This window comes from Ochotona curzoniae, unplaced genomic scaffold (assembly GCF_017591425.1).
Source record: "Ochotona curzoniae isolate NIBS_2020 unplaced genomic scaffold, NIBS_Ocur_1.0 contig_43, whole genome shotgun sequence".
Lineage (NCBI taxonomy): Eukaryota > Metazoa > Chordata > Mammalia > Lagomorpha > Ochotonidae > Ochotona > Ochotona curzoniae.
The window spans coordinates 20,866,554-20,888,566 of record NW_024466218.1 but is presented as its reverse complement, the minus strand read 5'-3'; the positions used below and the strand labels follow the sequence as shown (position 1 = coordinate 20,888,566).

At 39.3% G+C, this 22,013-nt stretch overlaps 1 protein-coding gene across 3 annotated transcripts in view; it reads left to right on the top strand.

Moving 5' to 3' along the window:
- DYM (dymeclin) overlaps positions 1-22,013 on the top strand; it is a 290,990-nt gene that overhangs the window by 188,077 nt on the left and 80,900 nt on the right. For all 3 annotated transcript variants that reach the window (XM_040984988.1, XM_040984986.1, XM_040984989.1), the window contains one exon: positions 4,995-5,097. In XM_040984988.1, the coding sequence (XP_040840922.1) occupies positions 4,995-5,097 (103 nt within the window). The remainder of the gene's footprint in view (positions 1-4,994; positions 5,098-22,013) is intronic.

The window sequence follows — 22,013 nt, the reverse complement described above, 5'->3', positions numbered from 1 at the left end:
GAGGCAGGGCAGGTGAGAGCCAAATCTCATTTCTTCCTCCCTGGGCCCACTTTGTCTCCTCCCGCTCCAAAGGGAAGTGGTAGTCACAAATATTTGCATTATCATTTCCATGTGTATTTTACATTACTTCACACATTTGATCAACAAAATGGGTATAATATTAGTTTGTAGTTTAAAAACATTGTATACATAATATCACCTTGTTTACTTTTGTTAAGGAACCTGATTTGTTTGTTCTTTTTAATTCAGCATTGTTACTGAGGTTTCTTCAAATCAATACGTAGAGCTTTACGTCATTTTATGTTGCTTCATAGCACTGTATCTTCCTTGACTATCCCATTCATTCCTTCATCAGTGGTTTGGTTTGACCCAATTTATAATGAATGGTCTTATACAAAAAGAATTTCTAATTAAAAATTTAAAAAAAATTCTGACAAGTATATCCTGACTGATCTTCAGGTACGTATAATACTCAGTGTCACTTATTTTTATAATCACATTTTACATACACACATTCTGCTTCTTCAGTATTTGCTCTGGCATTGAGTTAGAGTTGGGAATGTTGAATGAAAAACTTTAAACAAAAGCTGCATTTCTCACTTAGCAGTTTGCAAGTCTTGTCTCATAAATTTATGTCACTTTTGCTTTTAAAATACTAAATGTAAAGGCAAAATTAGGATGTTTTAAAACACACACACACACACACACACACACATACAGATCTTTGAAGGCACAAACTATAAGGTCTAAAGTCTAAGGGAGAAAGCCTATTAAATTGTATGGGAACAACTTGGAGTGAGAATTCTCTATTACTCATATACAAAAGAGAAGTGGAAATGACCTTGAATTATCTGTTTTTACACAGCCAGCTGTGGGCAGAATCCACAGCTTCTTGGGGCACACTGTCTCAGCAGTTTATTCCCTTAATGGTCACATTTTCCATTTTACCCAAGTAAAATATCTTGATGTTTGAACTGAAGCTCACTTCCTTGTTTGGTCTCTGACTAGCAGGGAAAACAGATTGTTAGTGTTCTCTTTGAAAATAAATACATCAGTAGCCTAGCCTTTCTTTTCCAAAGGAAACAGTTTCAAGTGTTTTTGCTCTGGTTCCTAGGACTTGTTTAGCAATTGTCATAAATGGATGATGAAAGCTGTTGTGAATTATCCCCATTGTTTCTGGAAGGTACTCGAATGGGGGCACATACACAGAGTAGTTCTCTCTGCACTCAGTGACAGGCACTGCCTGGTTCCACTTTCTCTTTTTTAATGTAGTACCAACACCCTGAGACCCTCTTATTTTGGGCATATTTGTTTTTTTCCCCTTTTTGTTCAGGCATCCAATTTACACTCCTGAATCTAGTCTTGCCCCATAATAAAGTCAATTATTAAAGTTCTTTTAGTCTCAAAAAAGTCATAAAATTCCAGATTGTGTATTATGATTATGATTTTCTTCTAATTTCTCTCTGTGTGCATTTTCCTATGAGCATACATTATATACGATTCATTATATATTTTATATATATAATATATTCATTATATATAATATATATATTCATTATATATATGTATATATATATTTGTTGTTGTTGTAAAGGCAGATAGGAAGATCTGTACATTGATTCACTCCTTAAGTGGCCACAATGGCTGGAGCTGAGCCAATCTGAAGCTAGGAGCTAGAAGCTTCTTCTGGGTCTCCCACACAGGTGCAGGGTCCCAAGAATTTGGCCCATCCTCAACTGCTTTCCCAGGCCACAAGCAGGGAGCTGGATGGGAAGTAAGACTGATGGGACTAGAACCTGTGCCCATATGGGATCCTGGCATGTACAACACGAGGACTTTAGCCACTAGGCTAAGTGTGAGCCTGTTCAAATCCACTTCTATTGCTTGCTAGGACACTTTTGGAAGTAAAATATTGAGCTTATGATTCATTATGCATGTGAATAAGGGTTTAGCAGAAAATCTTTTCCCAGCCCCCCCTCTTTTTTTAAGATTTATTTTATTGGGAAGTCAGATATACAGTGAGGAGGAGAGACAAAGAGGAAGATCTTTCCTCCAATGATTGACTGAAGCCAAGAGCCCAGACCTCTTCTGGGTCTCCTACATGGGTACAGGGTCCCAAGGCTTTGGGCCTCCTCTACTGCTAAAATTTAGCCTATTTATAATAAAAACTGTAAATAAGAGCCATGACTGATTCATAAGTGGCTTAATAAATTATGGCACATCCACGTGCTAAGATGTTAAGTAACAGGCACTCGCTGAACAAATGCTCATTGAATGGAAGAAACAACATGGTACTCAGTGGGAAAGTGTATGATATAAAATAGTGCATGTTTTGTGGACTAAGAAAGATGGACGCCTATGTGAATGCACACATTCACAGTGTCTGTATACTTGCCTTGATACATATATAATGTTTTTGGAATTACGTACAATAAACTGTATCAGTTACCACTGGGCCATGGGATAGTGGTGAGTAGAAAGTATGATATTTACTTTTAGATTTAAAATGGGGCGTGGAGAAGCAAAGCTATAATTGAAAAGACTTTCTTCTGTTTGAAAAAGTCATTTCTGCTCCTTCTTCCTCTTTCCTTCCTTTTGCTTTTTGCTTTTCTTCCTCCTCCTCCTCTTTTTCTTTCTTCTCCTTTCTCTTTCTCACTCTGTCACACACACACACACGCACTAGAACTCTCAACCCCCCCCCCTTCTTTTTTTCATTTTACCTGCAAGTGAGACAAGCAGGTTTTTGATCCATTGATTCCTGCAACAGCCAGATCTGGGCCAGGCCAAAGCCAAGGCCCAGAACTCAACCTGCATCTCCCACACGGGTGACGGGAACCCAAGGACTTGAGCCTTCTGGGTGTGCATCAACAGGAAACTGCAGTCAGGAGTGGAGCTGGGACTTGACCCCAGCCACTCTGATGGTTTAGAGAGGTGCCAAGCTTCCTCTTATTCCCATTGTCAAACATTGCCCCTTCTCTTCTGTCTTAGAAAAAGAAATCTTTCTGCTTTTTCAAGACCCTGTGCTAAACCTACCTAATCCCTTCATGAAACTTGGTAGGATTGTTCTATTTCATAGAAACCTCTCTGTTAGATACATATACTTAAAGGATAAGCAATGATAAGGGATTTTATGCTTCCTCATTATGTAATGAATTATATTTCACATAATTTTTCCCACTGTTTCTGAGTATAGATTTAGAGACTATTTGTTGCCTCTGTTATATTTGCTTTGCTCAACATCTAGCATTACTAATAAGTGTTTAGGGGTTTCTGTTGCCTTGATAATACAGTTGAAAGTTCACTTAGAAATTGGCCATTGTGTGATGTGGCAAGTGTAGGAGTGCTGGTTGGAGTGCCAACTATTTGCTTCTAGTCTAACTTCCTATTAATTCATCTGGGTGAGAAGACAGTAGAAAATGGCCCAAGTACTTACATTCCTGCTACCCATGAGAGAGACTAAGGTGGAGTTCTTGTCTCTCGATATTAGCTTGTCCCAGGCCTGTCTGTTGCAGTCATTTGGGGAATGAAATAATAGGTGGAAGATATATGTATGTGTATGTCTGAGGGTGTGTGTGTGCATATGTGTCTATTGCTCTGCCTTTCAAATAAGTAAACATCCTTTATAAAGAGTTAACTTAGAAAAAGCACTCAATATTCTGCTTAATAACGTGTTTGGCACTTTAAAATACTACTGAGATATGCGTTTAGCCTAGTGGTTAAGATGCCAATTAAGACACTTTGTCCTCTAGGAAAATATCTGGTCTGACACCCAGCCCCAGCTCTGGCTGCTGACTCCAGCTTCTTGCTGGTACAGATGCTAGGAGGCAGTGGTGAAGACCAAGTTGTGTTCCTGCTGCCTGCTTTGGAGGCCTGGGTTGAGTTTCCTTCTCTCTTCAGCCCTGCTAAAAGCCAGCAGTTGTGGGCATTTGGGGAGTTAGCCAGCAAACTAAACAGTGTTTTCTGTGTCCTTCAAGTAAATGAGTTAACTAGTTAATTCACAGGTCATATCTCAAGTTTATATGGAAAGTACGTGGAATCACAATTGCATTTATTTCTAAGCTCCATCTATCCCAAATAGGAATATCTCACTCATTAGATACAGTGTATTTAATACTGGGAACATATGATTTATATATGTAGACATATGTATATATAGTTAAAGCTATATTATTAGGCTTATACATACTTAGGATTATTAGCTTTAATCATTATCAAGTCTCTATTTTTAGTAATAATATTCTTATCCTCAAATGTACCCTCTCTGAAATTAACCTAGCCACTCCAGCTTTTTTATGACTGGTGTTGGAGTTTTGTCTATTGTATCATGTTAATGTATCTGTGTCTTTACATTTATAGGTGTGCCTGTTCTGAATAGCACATGATGGTGTCTCCTCTTTTATACAGTCTGATGATCTCTGTTGTTTTAACAAGAATGCTTAATCCATTTATGTTTGTGATCAAATTTATTCTTTGAAGGTAGCTCATATATCTTTGTTAAGATTTCTCTCAGAATAAAATAATCCTATTTCTAGATTAGATTAGTTTTACTCTTAATACATGCCTTTTTGGGCATTCAATAGATTGCCCAAGTTTGGAGTTTTATCTACTGGCTGGTTAGAACTTCAGCATCCTTTAGTTTCTTACAGCTTCCAAAGTATCTGCTTTAGGTAATCCTAGAATTAGTTAGCATCCCAGATTTTGTCAATCTCTGGTCCATATTATTTCCTGTATAGAACTCATTTGAAATATTTTCCTATGCATGACATAATTTTAAACTGACAAGGTCAAAAAAAATTTTAATTTAATCATCTTCCTCACTGAGATGTTTTGTTGTATTGCTGATCGTGCTGTTAATAGAGCATGGTGAAAGAATTGTTTTAAAGTATATTTCAATGTATTTGACATGCTGTACAATTATATAATTCCACAGAATGCTTAGCAAGGGAAACAATTCTTTTAATGTAAATGCTTTTGTTTTCTTTTTTTTCCTCCAGTTTATTTTCTTTGCTCTCTAAAAAACACAACAAAGTTCTGGAACAAGCCACACAGTCCTTGAGAGGCTCACTGAGTTCCAACGATGCTCCTCTACCAGATTACGTGAGTAATTTCCTATATTTTTTCAATAAGGAATTTCCCTTTCATTGTTAAATTTACTAGTAACAGTGTCCTTCTTGTCTTGAATGGTAACTGTCTTCTCTGTGCTTGAACAAGCTCTAATATGCAAATAAAAAATAATTCTCAAAGCAAGGGGAAACTGGAAGGCGTAAACAGTCAGGGTTGAAGAAAATCATTCCGAAACCAATGATTGTTGAGAATTAGGCATCTCAATATCTGAGTCAGGAAACCCACCCAAACTATTTACACAAAACAGAAGAGAAGATTTTCTAAGAAGTAGGCAAAGGCTTCTGTCAAATTCAAATGGAAAGAAGTGCACCTGGATTTCACAGAGAACTAGGACCTGAAATTGAAACACTGTTGGGTTCAGGAATGTCCTGTTCCTGGGACCATGTAGTTCCTGATCTCTGCTCTGTTTTGCTTCTACTTTGCTCTTCTGTTGCTTTCTACCAGTCAGGTTTCTCTGATACTTGGACCTAAAATGGTAACCCAACCAATCCCCTTCAACTTAGATCATGTCCTTGTGAGTGTAGTGCCTGTGGACAACTTGATCAGAGCCCTGAGATTGGGAAGGTGAGTCTGGCTGGCTCTGCCACATGCTCTTGGCCTCAGCCAGAAGGAAACAGAAGGAACATGCTCCCTTCGTCCCAGCCTCTTAAGGTGATGGATGAGCTTAGCACCTGACCTTCGGGAATGCTGATGGAGGAACATCGAAGCAGCCAGCCAGGGGTGTGCAGTCTGTAGCAGGAGGAGGGTGCACCATGAGCCCTTTCAGGACAGCACTGCTACCTGGGACAGGCATTAGGCAGTGGACCAGACATAGACAAAGAAGCTAAAAAACAATCTTGCTCTAAACCACAGAAGCTGATCAAGTTCCAGTTAGGGCCTCCCCAAATTGCCAGACAACAGCTTTGTGGGTTGATATTTAGAAACTTTATTGGAGAATTTCTAAATTCTGTGTTTGAAGTGGCAATGCATACCAGACAGCTGGAGAGTTGTTTTGCTTGTTTCCTGTGGTTTGTTTCATTTCTAAATGGTTGCCTGATAGGAGGTTGTGGGAACAGCACCCAGTCCGAATTTCAGCCACTGATAAACAAAGATAGCTGTATATAGCCACAACCTGATTGCGCCTGGTTTTTTTTTCTATTTACCTTGAGTGTGTGAGTGCGTACATGCCATGCTATGATCAGTCTTCCCGTTGAGGTGTTAGGTTTATGATTCTAAAAAGTACTTTTAATGTTCCTCCTCTAAGTTGATGGATATTCCATATTTTTTTAAAAAATTATCATTATAGCTCACTTATTTTTGCATTTGCCTTGAGTTGTGATTTGAAACAAAACAAAACTTTCATTCTGTTGGTTCCTTAGAATCCCTAACTGGACCAGAATGACAGTAGGGAATTAAAAAGAACTGAATATGGATTGTCTGTACACATTTTGTTTTTATAGAATGAATACTTGATTTCAACATTACCTCTATGTTGTTCTATTTTTAAAAAGTGCTTAATTTATGTAGTCCTAAAGTTTCCCTGCCAGTATTCCCTTCTAAGCAGAGAGCCATAAAGCTGACATTTGTTAGAAGAAATAGGTATTGGGCCCGGCGCGGTGGCGCAGTGGTTAAGGTCCTTGCCTTGCACACCCGGGATCCCATATGGGCGCCGGTTCTATCCTGGCAGCCCCGCTTCCCTTCCAGCTCCCTGCCTGTGGCCCAGGAAAGCAGTCGAGGATGGCCCAAAGCTTTGGGACCCTGCCCCCGTGTGGAAGACCCAGAACAGTCTCCTGGCTTTGGATCATTGCGCTCACTTGGGGAGTGAATCATCGGACGGAAGATCTTCCTCTCTGTATCTCCTCTCTGTATATCCGCCTTTCCAATAAAAAAAATAATAATAAAAATAAATCTTTTAAAAAAAAAGAAGAAATAGGTATTTGCCAGTCATGTGATTATGCAAATGATTGGAATTTGCACCTGTAACAGACACGTGAATTCTACCATTGAAATTTAGTTTTAGAGTCGTTAATTGAGTGTTTCTTCTTGTGTGCAAGTTTTACCAAGTGGAAATTTCTCTCTTAAGGAACCTGTTTCTAGAACTCCTGGGGAGATTCCCTTTGGGATCTCTTGCCAACAATCCTTATTTTAATATTTGTATATATGTGACTGCAATTCACAACTGTTCCAAGTGGGTATATGAACATCAGCTTGGCCATCTTTCCTCAGTTGATTGGAGAGGGTGGTATGGCCGTGACGTCAACTGTGACTCGCTCCTGCCCAAGATCTGAGGGAAAACGAAAGTAACAGTGGTGACCCTCACACAGCAGCAGTTACCGTGTCCCCTTTCATGATTACTCAGTATTTTGGTCGTCATTTGCACCTCACAGAATGCTAGGAGAACTGATTGGCACTTTCAGAACCATGATTCTCATTGTCTTTATCTTTTAGATCAGCTCTTCCCTAGGAAAATTTGTTCCTTTTGGATTTTTCCCTAGAAATCTTGCTTGTTAAGTATCACTGCTCAAAGCCAGATAAAATTTTAGACTAATGCTTTGGACCACTTGTTTGTAAAAACAGAAAAGAAAAATTAAAGTGTATTAATGCAGTGGTGGATTCTGTGCTGTGTAAGTTCTGTAGCAAGAGTGAATGAGCTGACTTGGCAAAGAGTTTGATGAAAACCTTAAAAACAACGACGTGTTTTCTTCTCATGCTGCGCAGAGCACTCTTCATTCTACCTCAGAGGCATCGGAGTTTATTAAGAAAATGCTCGTGCTCGTGCTGTTTAATTCATGAGTCACTTGAGTGAAAATATAGAAAGCAAATTAAAATTTACAAAAATTGCAAATTGCAATTTACAAAACATTAACATTAGTATTTTAGTGCAGCCGTGTTTGTCTGAATATCTCAAGAGAAACCTGAAGCTTGCCAAGTTCTAGATAATGAGGATACTGTCATGACTGCTTTAAGGAAATATAAAACAAGAATGATTCTCAAGTTTTCTGTAAGGAGAGAGAATACCCACAGCAGAGAAGGCCTCCACAGGGGTGGTCAGGGTGACTAGGGGAAACAAGTTCGGTTGCCTCACTTGTCTTTGGTATCTTTATATAAGGGTTTCATCCAACTTCCTTCAGGGACTAAAGGGACAGGACTGACGCTAGAGGATGTCTGCCAGTATTTTGTTTTAATTAGAATAATCTTTCCAACAACTTTGTCATATGCAACAGAACCGGAAGATTAAAATAAAGCTAAAATTTTGAGTTAGAGTTGCTTTTAAAACTATAGCTTTGGTTTTTAAATTATGAATATTATCACTGTCATGAAGGTTTTTCCCCCCTTTGGTTTCTAATAGCCAGCAGCTATTGGAGATGACTAGAATCTAGCTTTTTTTCTATGAAATTATTTTATTATCACTTTAAAGGCAGAATTACGCAGAGGAAAAGACACAGGTACAGAAAGATATTCTACCCCCTAATTTTTTCCCCAAATGACTACATCGGCCGGAGCTGGGCCTATATGAAGCCAGGAGCCAGGAGGTTCTTCCAGGTCTCCCATGTGGGTGCAGGTTCCCAAGGCCCTGGGCCATCCTCTGCTGTTTTTCCTGTCCAGGGAGCTAGATCAGAAGTAGTACAGCTGGGACATGAACTGAAACGCATGTGGGATACAGGCTGTGCTTAGCCTACTGTGCCATGTGCCAGCCCTCAAATCTAACTTTTATTCCACGTGGAACCATAATGAACCAAATATATTGTCTTTGAATCTTTGTGTTGGGTTTACTATGTATTCTGACTCCAAACAGTAAATGCCAAGGTGTAAGATAACATGTTGCTGGCCCAAGAGCTAGAAGGCCAGATTAAGAAAAATTAACAAAAATATCAGGAGGAGCTAAGTGTTTACCATGAACTTGTTAAGCAGGTAAAATGCTACCAGCCTGTATTCTGCGTATTCCAGTGATTCTCAAAGTCTCATTTTTACATTTTGTCTCACAGCCTCCCATTGGGATTGTACAAAAGCCACATAATGTGTGATGATCTGCTCTGACAGCTGATAGAATGTGTGCTTGTGTGTTCTTGTATTTTAAGTTTCTCTCAGCTTAAAATTTTAACTTGGCAATTAACACATAATCTACATGAAAAAGATTTCTGAAGATACTAATGGTTTTTTAACAGTATAGAGTAGTCTTGAGACTAACATATTTGAAAATCATTGGGATATATGGCCTGCTTTACACGCACACCTCAGTTAATGTGAGGTGGCCTCAAAAATTGGTCAAATTAAAAGATACTCATTTTGGTGGAAAAAATTTCAAAATCTATGCCTAGCTTTTTGGCGATAGGCATTTTTGTGTACTTTTTGAAAATTCCCTATTTGTGACCTCAGAATTTTTCCAAAGGATTAAAATAGTTCCATTTTCCCTGAACTTTATGAAATGCCCTGGTAATTGCTGGAGAGTAATATTAAAAAGTGTAGCCATTTGTACAGTGTTGGTGCCCTTATTAAATACTCAAATGCACCTCTACTACGTGCGTATGCACTAAAATAGCTACATATATGTACTTCTGTTTTGATTTTCTTATTTTTTAAAAAAAATACTGCCATATCCAAAATCTTCAACTTCCTAAAAGTTTTTAGTATTTTTTGTTTGTTTTTTGTTTTTATTGGAAAGACAGGTATACAGAGAGGAGGGGATCCTGGCATGTACAAGGCGAGGACTTTAGCCACTAGGCTACCATGCCGAGCCCAGAATTTTTTAGTATTAATATAATCCCTTTTTGGTGTATCCCCTTTTGAAACCTCTTACTTTGGGTGTTGGTTTTTTTTTTTTAATCCCAGGAATGATGGCAGTAATCAGAATATTGCCACACCTGATCTGGTATTATTTTAGTATGATGTGAGATGGAACTGTGGAGGAGGCACAATACCCGTGTAAAAGAAATCTAAAAGATGATCAAAACAGTAGGCATGACTGAAATACAATTTCATTATGGTAATTTTGCAGAAGACCTATATAATCAAATTTGTGGGATATCACAGTGAGAGAGAATGACCTGTGGAAGTAGGGAAAGGAATTGTGGCCATCTTCCTTGAAAGGAGCTGAGTGATGTTTTTATAGGAAAAATTAAAGAAGAAAAATACATGAAAAGGTATGCTTCTAGAACAAGAGCATGGATATAATCTGCTATGAGTTTCAACAAGATTTGCCACTCCATTTCATCAAACACCTAAAACCCCAGAGTCCTGTGTTTATGGGCCTGAGAGAATATGGTGGCTGAAGGCAAGGCCTTTGGGAGGTGATCACACAGCATTGGGCTGCGCCTAGGTCAGATCACAGAGATGTGGACACATTGTTCTCTGTGTCTCTTTGCTTCCCAGTACACCATAGTGTCCTCCCCATACCACCCTCGTCACCGGCCGGGTTGATGGGGGTCCCCTTGTCTTGGATTATGAAGCCCTAAAACCATGAGTAAAAATGAACCCACCTGCGAAGCTCCTCTGTGGTATTTACTGTACTAACAACACATTTTAGAAGATAATTAATGCATGCCATATTCCAGAAACCTAAATTTAAGTGCTAAAACTAAAACCTTCAGAGGAAATTATGAGTAAATCTTCATGACTTTGGGTTAGGTGCACTTCTGTTAACAAAAAATACAAGTGACAAGAAAAATAGAGAAATCAGACTTCATTGAAATGTAAAGCTTATGTGTTTCAAAAGACAACTAAGAAAGTAACATGACAACCTACAGAATGATAAAATAATTGCAAATCATGTATCTGATCAGGAATTTAGATTCAAAATATGTAAAGAAGTCTTAGAGATCATTAGAACAAGGTAGGAGTAGACGCTTGGCCTGGCATTTAAGACTGGTTAGGATGTCCACAGCCCACATCAGAAAACCAGGATTCAGTCCTGATACTGGCTCCTAAAGTCTTCTTACTGCTCATTCAGATTCTGTAAGGCAGCAGTGAGGGGAAGTTAACTTCTTACTACCCACATGGGCTCCCAGCTTCAACTCTTGACTTCTCTGGGCAGTTTGGGAATGAAACTGTAGATGGAATCAGCAGCGAGTCAGTTCTCTCTTTGCCTCTCTCTCTGTGTCTTAATTAAATAAAATTTTTTTGAAAAATAATGAGCCAAAAATCCAACTTGAAAACAGACTATGGTCATATTCTATAACTTATAGATGTGTGGCTTTGGGCAGGTCATTTTGCCTCTTGGCCTCAGTTAATCTTATCTGTAAAATAGGATTAACACTACAACCAGGCACCAGGGTGGTGTTAGGATTGCATGAATGAGCCTAGGGAAGACGCTTGACATATTGCAAGTATTTGGTAAGCGCTGGTTCTCCTATTATGCTCCACTGCCCATGTGATACTACAGGTGTTGATTCAGAGGGTGGGGGTGGCTGTGTGCTCTTCAGTAACAGGAAGAGCTTCCTGTAAGAGGAGGGAGATGTGTGACATCAGACAAGGAGTAAGGAAAACAACAGCCACCATTCACTGAGCATAGGTCAATAGCAGCATAAGGAGGGACCATTTAGGTAGTTAAATGGTTTAGGAGAGTGAATCTGACTTGCAGAGATGGGCCTCTGCTTCCCAGGGTGCTCCTATGACTGGGTGGGTGTTGGAGCCCCAGAGGTGAGCCAAACCAGAGTGACCACAAAGTACAAGGAAACATGTCCCATTGGCGTCCAGTCAACCCACTGTCTTTCCTAAATGCTAAATATGTGCCAGGTACTCCACCTGGCTGGGGATGAGGCAGAAATGGACTACAATTCACTATTCCTCCTCTCCCTGATTACACAGTGAAACAACCTTCTCCAACTCCTGCACCCAGCATATGATAACTTCTCATTGGTGGCATGTTGATGGAAATAGTTTTACCACTGTGCCATTTTCCACATTTCCTCTTCTTCCCTTGCCTTATCATCTGCTGACTAGATACAGACAGTTTAGTGGGAGATTCTGAATTCCAGAGAATGGTGTCACCTAGGTCTCTGTATCATGTCCTAGGAGCCAACAGAGCACCCTTTGGAATTGACAAGGCGCGCAGTAAAGCTTTCACCGGCCTTTAAAAAAAATGGAAATTATGTTAATAGGCATTATCCCAAAGAAGCTTTAAAATAATGGACAATAAGCATATCAAAAATGCTAAACATTATTAGCCATCAGGGAAATGTACATCAAAACTACAATATGATACCACCTGACATCTGCTAGGGTAACTAGAATCAAAAAGGCGGACAAATGCTGGGGAGAATGTGAAGAAATGAGAATAGTTCAGTCACTTCAAAAAACAGTTTGAAATTCCTCAAGAGGTTGAAATAGAGTTACCATATGACCAAGCAGTTCCATTCCTGGGTTTAGATACAAACAAATTGAAAACATGTGTTCATCCAAAACTGTGAATGTTCATAGGACCATTACGCATGCTGGTCAAAAGTGGAAAGAACCCAAAATCCACCAGCTGATGAATGGATAATTGTGGTATTATTCAACAGTCAAGATGAATGAGATCCTGAAATATTCTTTCACATGGATGAACTTTTAAAATAGTATGCTATGTAAAGGAAGCCGGTATGAGGCTGCATGTCAGATGGTCCAAGTTACCTGAAATATCCAGAATACAGCAATCTTACAGGGATGTGTAGTCAATGCCTGGGGTGGAGTCTGATGAGATTTGACTGCCAGTCGGTATTTGCTGTGAGCAGTGAGGATGTTGAAAATTAGATTGTGGTAATAGTTGCAAAACTAAATAAACTTGAATCACATACTTGAAGCTGGTGAAATAGGTGGTGTGTGAATTACATCTCGATGAGGCCATTTAAATGATTTTTTAGTGAAGCAGTACTTGGAGCATTGTGGCAACTACTATTTGTTATGTATAATGGCAGCTAAATATCAGCTTGGCTGGCATTTTGGCATGAAAGTGAATGTGGGAAAATAAAATTCTTTTCAAGGAGGCAAGATGTTTTTTGAGCAGTGTTTGAACTTTAGAAACTACAGAAGTCAGATACACAGTTACACAAATACATGAGTTTTTCAGTTATGCTTGAGAGGAAGAAATGGAAACAAGCAAAATCTCCATCAATAAGGGACTAATTAAATAAAGTATAAATTCACTCAATATTCTGTAACTATTTTTTTAAATGAATTCAAGCCATATGGGTTTATGAGAAGATAATCATATTCTCTAAGTCAGTTTTTTAACATTTATGTATATTATAGACCATAAATGCTTGAAAATGTACACATTGCCTAGAGTCTACACCGGAACCTTAAATAATGATTATCTTGAGGTGAGTCCAACTGAAGGACCCTGAGGGAAGAGAAAGGATGCCATACTGTTTACTTCATGTTCTTATCTGTAAGTTTAAATCTTAGACTTATTTTTATCACATATCTACATAACTCACACTTCCTTCCTTTCTTCCCTCTGATAATTTTAGTGATGTCTTAAAGAATTTCATATGTCCATCATTCAGTTGTCCCTGTTGTTAATGTCTTCATGTAGTTTATCAACCCCGAGAAACTGCTGTTAGCCAAACTTGAATACCATTGATTGTGATACACATCTCACCCAAATCTCACCAATTTTAGCATTACTCCCCTTATTCTTTTCTAGGCTCCACCCAGGTTCTCATGACTTTGTTGTCTCCTGCCTTGGCCTCCCTTTGTCTTTCAGGACCTGACCACTCCTGAAGACTACATACGGACTGGTAGTTGTGTAGAATGCCCCACACTCTAGATTGGTCTGGTGCTCGCACATGATTGCAGTGAAGGAAGGGCCTTCCTGGGGCCATTACTGTGGGGGTGATGCCTTCCTGGCACGTCTCAGGGAACACGTGGTGGATGTGCATTACTGGTGACATTCACCTTAAGTGCGTGACTACGGGGATACCTGCCAAGATTTTTTACCATGAACCCTTTGTTTTTCCTTTTTCAATTTCTTTACATTTGTAGGGGTGATATGTGGAGAATAATGCCTTGATCCTATTTCTGCTTAAAACAGTTTCCCACACACATTAGAATCCATTGGTGGATGTTGCCTGCAGCTTACATCATTGACTTTCTAGTGCTTTTTCTATTTTCCTATTCTATTTTTCTCTTTCCTTCTGCATTTGTTGGTAGAATTGTGCAAGGAAAAGCTGTCACTTCTCTGCAGCGTACTTATTTATATCCCATGGCCTCATGGATGCTCACTCTTTGTGCTATAATCCAATGCTGTTAATTATGTTGTTGCTCAGGTTGTTTCCACCATGTTCATTGGCAGCTTTTACATGTTGTGTCATCTGCCTTTCCCATGTGCTCCTGTCTTTTTCTGAGACACTCAGATTGCGATCTTCAGAGTTAACTGCCATCATAAATCATCTGTGTGAAATACTGGTTAGAACCAGAGTTTGTGAATATGGGAACACCCCTAGAATAACTGCTTTGAACCCCTAACCACACAGAGATTGGAACTCAGTAGCTTCCTTATGCAGTACAATTGAGTCTCCACTTCATTGATGTGTAATTAATAAATAAAAATTACATATATTTGAGGAATACAATATGATATATATGTATATTATGAAATGATCACTACAGTCATTACCTAACACATTTGTCACCTCACACACAAAGGTGTGTGAGAGATTAGAACATTGTAAATGTATTCTTTCAGAAAATTCCGAGTATACAATACAGTTAACACCATCACCTTGCCATACATTAGATCTGCAGGACTTAACTTGTAATGGGAGTATGTATCCTTTAACTAACATCTTCCTTCCCTTGGCATCCACTCTTTGTTTGCTGCTTTTGCTGAGTGTAACTTTTTTAGGTTCTGCGTAAAAGCTGAAGTCACACATATTTTTCCTTTTGTGCCTTATTCACATAGCATGATGTCTTCCAGGTCCAGCCATTTTGTCACAAATGGTAGTCTCTTTTATGCCAGGATAATCATCCTTTGTGTATATTTTCCAGTCATTGGTCAGAGAGCCCCAGGCTTGTGCATATCTGGGTTATGTTGCATAATGCTGCAACGAACACAGGCGTGCACAAGTCTGCATGTCCAGGTCTTGTTTCCCTTGGATGGGTGAATACACCCAGAAGTAGGATTGCTGGGTGCTATGATAGCTCTTTTGTTACTCTTTGAGGAACCTCTATAATGTCTGTTGTACCACTGCAGTTGCTTTATAAAATTGAGTAAACCAAGTCTCTAGCAAGTAAGTCAACTCCCACCTCCCTTCCTGCCATGTATTTCCTAATTAAAAGCCAGGCCCAAGTTTAACATAGTAAAACTGAATTTCATGGTCATGTTATAATTTGATTAGGAACTAGGAGTTCCAAAATTATTCTGAGAGTGATTCAGAGGACAGTACTTAATTGGAGGTCTTATTTAAAGAAAAAAAAAATTCCTCTATTCTTACAAACCATACTTCAGTTAAGGGAAATAATACTGCCTGTTCTTTATTCCTGGAGAAGATTGTGTCCTATCCCTTATGGAAAACGGTGGAATATTCCTTTTAAGGATTTTTTTTAAATTGTCATTAAAATACTGAAATAACTTTTATGTTCCTTCCTCTGGCTTATAAAAAAAGAAATAGGATGTGTTTGCATTGAAATGTGGTAATGATTAATTAACCTTGTAAGTGAAGTTTAAAGAACATAGAAAAAATAACCCATGTGTTATTAAATTCAGTAGTAATGTGTGATAGATTTGAAAAACCAGTGATCACAGTTTCTTTTTTCCTTCTTTCCATTCTAGTGGGAAAAAAGTTTTTCCTGCTCCTATCTATATAGCATTAATATGCAAAGAATACCTTTGCTGAGATGTCTCCTTTGTTTAAGAAATACTTTAAAAACTTTTTTTTTCTCCATACCTCAATTGTTTTTTCTTTTCTTTCTCCCTTTCAGCCTGAGTTTGTAGTTCCTAATAGGAAGCAAAGAAGTCTACTATTTGGAATTTTCTTTGATTTATCCTTGATTTACATGGCAAATAGAAAGCAGCTGTCTATTTAAGCATCTAATTCTTGAAGCCGTAGTCCCCTCAAGCATCATCTGGAAATAATGTAGCTTGTAAAACAAAGCTAAGAAGAAAAGGCAATGTTTGTTTTATGTGGGATGAATGATTTCTGTTGGGGTCCTTTAATTCAGCTATTATGAGGGTTATTAAAAAGCAGTATTACAAAAGGTTTAAATGAAAAGAATTTTTTTGAGCTGGTATCTTATTATTACAGTTGATTATAGTCAAAGCTCCAAATGTTTTATAAGTGGCACTTTATTTTAGTTTCTCCAAATAAGACCCCAAAAATGGGTAATCTTACTCATTGTATGAGTGGAAATTCAACTCTTTCCTTGATTGATTTGATTTCTGAAAACAAATTGTGTCTGAGAATTTAGCTGTGCCCACCCGCTGCTGCCCCACCATGCCATTTTTCTGGAAATTTCTTAGATTTCTGAAAAATTGTTAGAAAAGAAAGAATCTTTGTAGAAATATTTGAGGCTTACCTTATGAAATTAGGCCAGGAGAGTCTGTCAGACTTACACCTCAAAAAGCTACCTCCTGGATTGTCTTGATTCAAACATAGGTTATTGTGTTTCTGAGATAGGTGTTTAAAGACTTGATAATGAGAATTAGCGTGGCACACTTCAGGATGCAGAGACTAAGTTTATTTGTGCTTTAATGACCAGCAGAGACCCTTCCATGAGTGTATGCGCTTTTGTGTTTTTCTGTTAATGCAACAAAGCAGTTCTTTTTTGCCTAGTTGATATTTAAGAACTAGACATTTAATCCTTCAATGTACTTGGAACCATGGAAAAAACGGCATTCTTCAGCCTGCTGTTTTGTGTTGAATGGCAGACATGGAGGGTGACTTTCACACATTTGAGTCATCTGTGATGGCTCTCCTGGTCTCCTCTAGGAGCTTCAGTTTATGTTTTGCCTGAGGTCATGAGGAGTGTCCTGTGTCACTCAGAAGCTTATCCTTTGGCTTTAATGTCCCTAAACCGGCCTCAGCCATAGTTGGCCTTTGATAATCCAGTATTTGGTCTCATTAGAAGTTTCTTACCAGTCAACAAATCCAAATTAGAGGCACTTCAGTTTCATTATTAATAGTGTTTTAAGCCCTTTGTGTGACTTAACTCACTAACTGGTTCTCAGTTTTATATATGCTGCACTTGTTGTAATGCTCCACAGGTGACAGATACTCTTTCGGTTAACAGTAAGCAGCACTTACAGATGATTTATTCATGTATTAAAACCCTCCATATTGATGCTTGAAATTGCTTAGTTTTTCATCCAACAAATATTTAGTGAGCACTTTTCTCTGTCAGGTAACAAACATACTATCCTGTTGAGTCCTAAATGCAGAGAGATATGTAACAGTGACTAACATAGGTGAGTGAATGGAAGAATAAAATATTAGCAGGTTCTCGGTCCTATGGAAGAATAATGTGGGATGAAGGAATTGGAGCATTGGAAATGGGAAGGAGCAGTCACAGTACTAGCCGCTAGTGGCCCATTGGGAAGCTGCGGGTACCTAGGCTGGGCGGGACATCAGGCACCAGCTCGCACTGGTTATGCTAACAGTCTCACAAACACAGATCTGAGGCTGTCCCATCCTCACCTTCTCTGTTGCTAGCATGATTGAAGCTCTGATGCAAGAGCAGTGACCCCTTCTAGCCAGCAGAGGCCAAATCTTGAACCTGCCTCCTTAGGTGTTCCTGTAGATGGAAGTGGCTAGACAAGAGTAATCAAGAGATAGCAGGGAGGCAAGCCACAGCAGCAGCACTGGCAAGATGTGTCCAGAAGTCCTGGGTCCTGGGCACTACCCTTTAGTTCCACAGCTGTGCACAGAGGGGCACACCTGGCCAGGTTGGGGTTCTCCCACAGGAATACACAACAGGATGGCCACTTGGGGGCAGCTGGGGTCAAGTGGCCTTTGCTTATGTTTTGCAAGTTAGACATTTTTTAAAATAAAGTGAACAAGGTGATTTTAAAAAAAAAAAAAAGAGTGGCCAGAGCATGTGCCTCATTTGAAAAAGGACACTGGAGCATGAGCAGAGGCGAGGGAGGCTTCCAGCCAGGCAGCTGGTATCTGGGGGCTGTGGGGACCAGTGGGGTGGAGCAGAGTGCTGAGGCCTAGAGATAGGGCCCCCCCAAGGCACCCTGCCATGGTGGGACAGGAAAGCATTGGTGCCGCACTCCTCAGAGTTCCAAGGCAATGCTTGTGAGCGAGCTGCTGGAAAAGCCTGGGGTGCAACAGCAGCCTGAGAAATCGACCTGAGCTCTGTCTTTATTCATTTGTTTATTTATTTAGAGTTTTATTTTTGAACTACCTTTAATTTATTATGAGCTCAGGCAACTTCATTTGCTGTTCTGACCCTTGCTTTCCATGCCTTTAAAGGGGGCTCGGTGGCTTTTGTGTGTGGTTGCTTTAGCTTCAGCATTCTCTAGTTCTCGGATATTAGGAAAGAATGTGGGATATGACTACAAGTCAGAGAGTGGGAGAGGAGTGGGAGGAAGCAGTGGGGATAATTAGCTGATTTTCATGCTACTTACAGTAGGTAACCAATTAAGAATGGTAAAAAAAAAAAAGGGGGGGGGGGGGCCCAAGGAATTATATAAAGTTGTTTCTATAAGGTAACCATTAGAACAAAATTATAACCTTTATAAAGAAAAGAAATACATACTGAAAAGGAAGCTATAAAAAGACATGAGATAAGCCATATAGGGGCCGGCATTTGACCTAGTGGTTACGATGCCCCGTGTCCAACTCTCAGCTCTGGCTCGAGTTGAGCCATCCTGTCAGTGCAGACCCTCAGTGGCCGCAGGTGATGATTGGACTCACGCTACTCTGTGGAAGATTCAGATTGTGTTCCTGACTCCAGGCTCTGACCCAACCCAGTCCTGACCATTGTGGACACACGGGGTATGAGCCAGTGAATGGGAGTTTAGTCTGTCTTTCTGTATTCCACATTGTGTGTGTGTGTGTGTGTATGCTAGATGTTGAAAGACTACTTATTTGAGACTTTGATACATGTAAATGTGCATTGAAACATTGAAAACAAACTAAACTTCAACTTAAAGCTCTATTTTTAACAACTGTGTGAATAGCTGGTATTTTCACACAAGAGAATACCAGAGAGCTGCAATATGACAGCCACATATCTGTGTGGGTCTGAGCATACACCACACTACCACAAGGCCATCCTACAGAAAGACTGGTGATGGCCATTTGAAAAACAAATGGTGAAACGACAGACTATTTTTTTTTTAATGCGTTTTAGCGATTACTTGTAAAGAGTAAAGGAGCAGGGTAAAAGTGGGAGCACTGAAGCATGATTTCTTTGAATAGTTCCTGTTTCAGGGATGAGTATGTGGCCTGGTGGTAAAGACGCTGATCCGGATGCCTGTGTGTGATGTCTGGGCAGTAGGTTGGAATCCCGACTCCAAGGCCATGCTGGCTTCCTGCCAGTGCTTACCCTGTGAGGCAGCAGGTGAAGATTCAAATAGTGGGTGCTTGCCTGCCAGACCTAAAAAGCTCATTGAATCCCAGGTTCCTGACTGCTGCCTGTCCCAGCCCCAGCTGTTGCAGGCCTTTGAGGAGTGAACCAGTACATGTAATCTCTCTCTCTTTCTCTCTTTCAAATAATCAAATCTTTTAAAATATAATACAGACATGTGTGATGTAGTGTGAAACAAGTGAGTCATAGTAAACTAGTCCTCATTGTCGTGCCATTGAGAACCTGAATTCTGAACTCTTAGCAGCTGATTAAAGAGGCAGTTTTAAAATACTTTGAACTTAATTTTGAATAGCTGTATGGACTCATGTTGTTTTTTAATGTTTAAAATTGTGTCTAGTCATTCTGTAGCACCTCTTTGAACCCATGGACTTAGTAACCAACCCAATAACAAAGCTTTGAGCATCCCTAGTGACTAGATTCACACTGAAAGGAACCAGAGATTTAGCCTTCCTTTCACATAAAACTGGTAGCAAAAGAATAGATAAGGGCAAATTCCTTCTTGGAGAAGTGTAATAGCTCATAGCTGAAAGAGAAATAATAGAGTTAGGAAATTGCTATTTTATACTCCTTAATAAATTAGCGAGTCCAAGCGTTGAGCATTACTGGCTATTAGCCAACAAAGAATGGCAGCCCATGATATGTCCTCCCAGTATAGGACACACCACCATCAATGAAGCTGAGCTGCTTCTAAACAAACAACCAACAGCAAAAAACAAGCAAAACAGTCATGATAAGGCCTCTGCCTCCAAGTACCAATTTATTGGAAAGATCTGGAATGGAAAAATATTAAGCACCACCAAACTCCAGATTCTAAGAAACTAAGAGAAATAACCAGATTTATTCAGCTAACAAATTGCAGTGGAAAAGAGGAGGGAGAATGAAAGAAACAGAGGCACTCTTTAATAAACAACAGTTGTGCTAAAGACTTTATTTGGAAACTCATTCTAACAAACTGTCTTTTTGGAAAAACAATTTTATTTGCTTACATAATTAGAGAGTTGGGCATGGACTGGGTATTTGGTCATTTCCAAGGATTACTATCTTTTTACTGTGAGAATGGCATCATATTTATATTCTTAAAAGAGGAATCTTTATCTTTTAAGTTAACTTACCAATGTATTTATTCCTGAAAGATCTGTTAGGGCTTTTTTGGAGGTCCCTCTAGTGGGGACCAGGACTCCAGGTGTGACGTCTGCGCCAAGAAGGAATTTGGCAAACGGGGGATGCAGTGGCAAGGAGAACCAATGCATACTTCATTGAATTTTTCTGGGGAACTTATACCAAATGTTTGCAAAGCTAGCAGGCTGGTAAAAGTTACAAGTTAACTAAACAGTAGCATACAGACTGCTACAATGATAGATCACAAGGTATCTGGGGAACAGTCATCAGCTCTGAGCAGCCAGATAAGTAAACATGAGTTACAGGAACCAATACTGGAAAATAAACAGATCTTACTAGAAATGGAATCTAACAGAAATTTGTACTCGGATGTGTTCAGGCCACAATCACTAACGGAAGAGGAAAATGGTAATGAAGACATCTCTCACCTCCCCAGGCATGCTTTATCAACAGAGTGACCCGAAATCTCAGCACAAAGCCTGCCTTCTGCAAAATTCTCAGTCTGCCGAGAACGTTTGAGATTCGGGGTCTCTTGGACATTTAGTGGTCTGGTTCAGGGAACTAATATCCACAATTCCACAGGACTTTATTTCAAATTTCACAATGGGGAAGTGGATGAGAAAGCAAGAAGCCAGATTGACCAAGGATTGGTAGCTGTTGGAGCTCGGTGATAAAAACGTAAAGGGTCTTTTTACTGTCCTGACTATTTTTGGTTTTCAATAAAAGAAAGTAAAAGAGGTTATGCAAAAAGTGAGACAGTCCTTAACATTACTAAATTGTATGTTTAAATATTAGGTGAAGGTATAACTCATCTGTGAAAAAAATTTGGAAATTTTATGTACATTTCACCACAGTATTTCACTTTTATAAAGTTTTTAGATTGATACAGTATTTGTAAATGTATGTGGGATGGTATGAACATTTGATTCTCTCTCTCTATATATATATATATATATATATGATGGTCAAATTGGCTCAATTAATATTTCTGTCTCCTCAGACATTTATCTTTTGCATATGTTAGGGAACTTTAGATTATTCTAGTTGTTTAGGGATATAAAATGAATATATTCAATGCTCTTCTAGTCACTTGAAGTATATAATAAATAGATCCTGCAGTAGATGTAAACGCCTTGCTGTGCTGTGGACTTGTAGGGTTGATTCCACCTCTTTGGCTGTGTCCCTGACCTGTCCATCTCCCTCCCAACTCCCCGCCCTTGCTTGCAGTAGTTACTGTTCTATTCTTTCTACATGGATTGACCTGTGTAGCTTCCACAAAT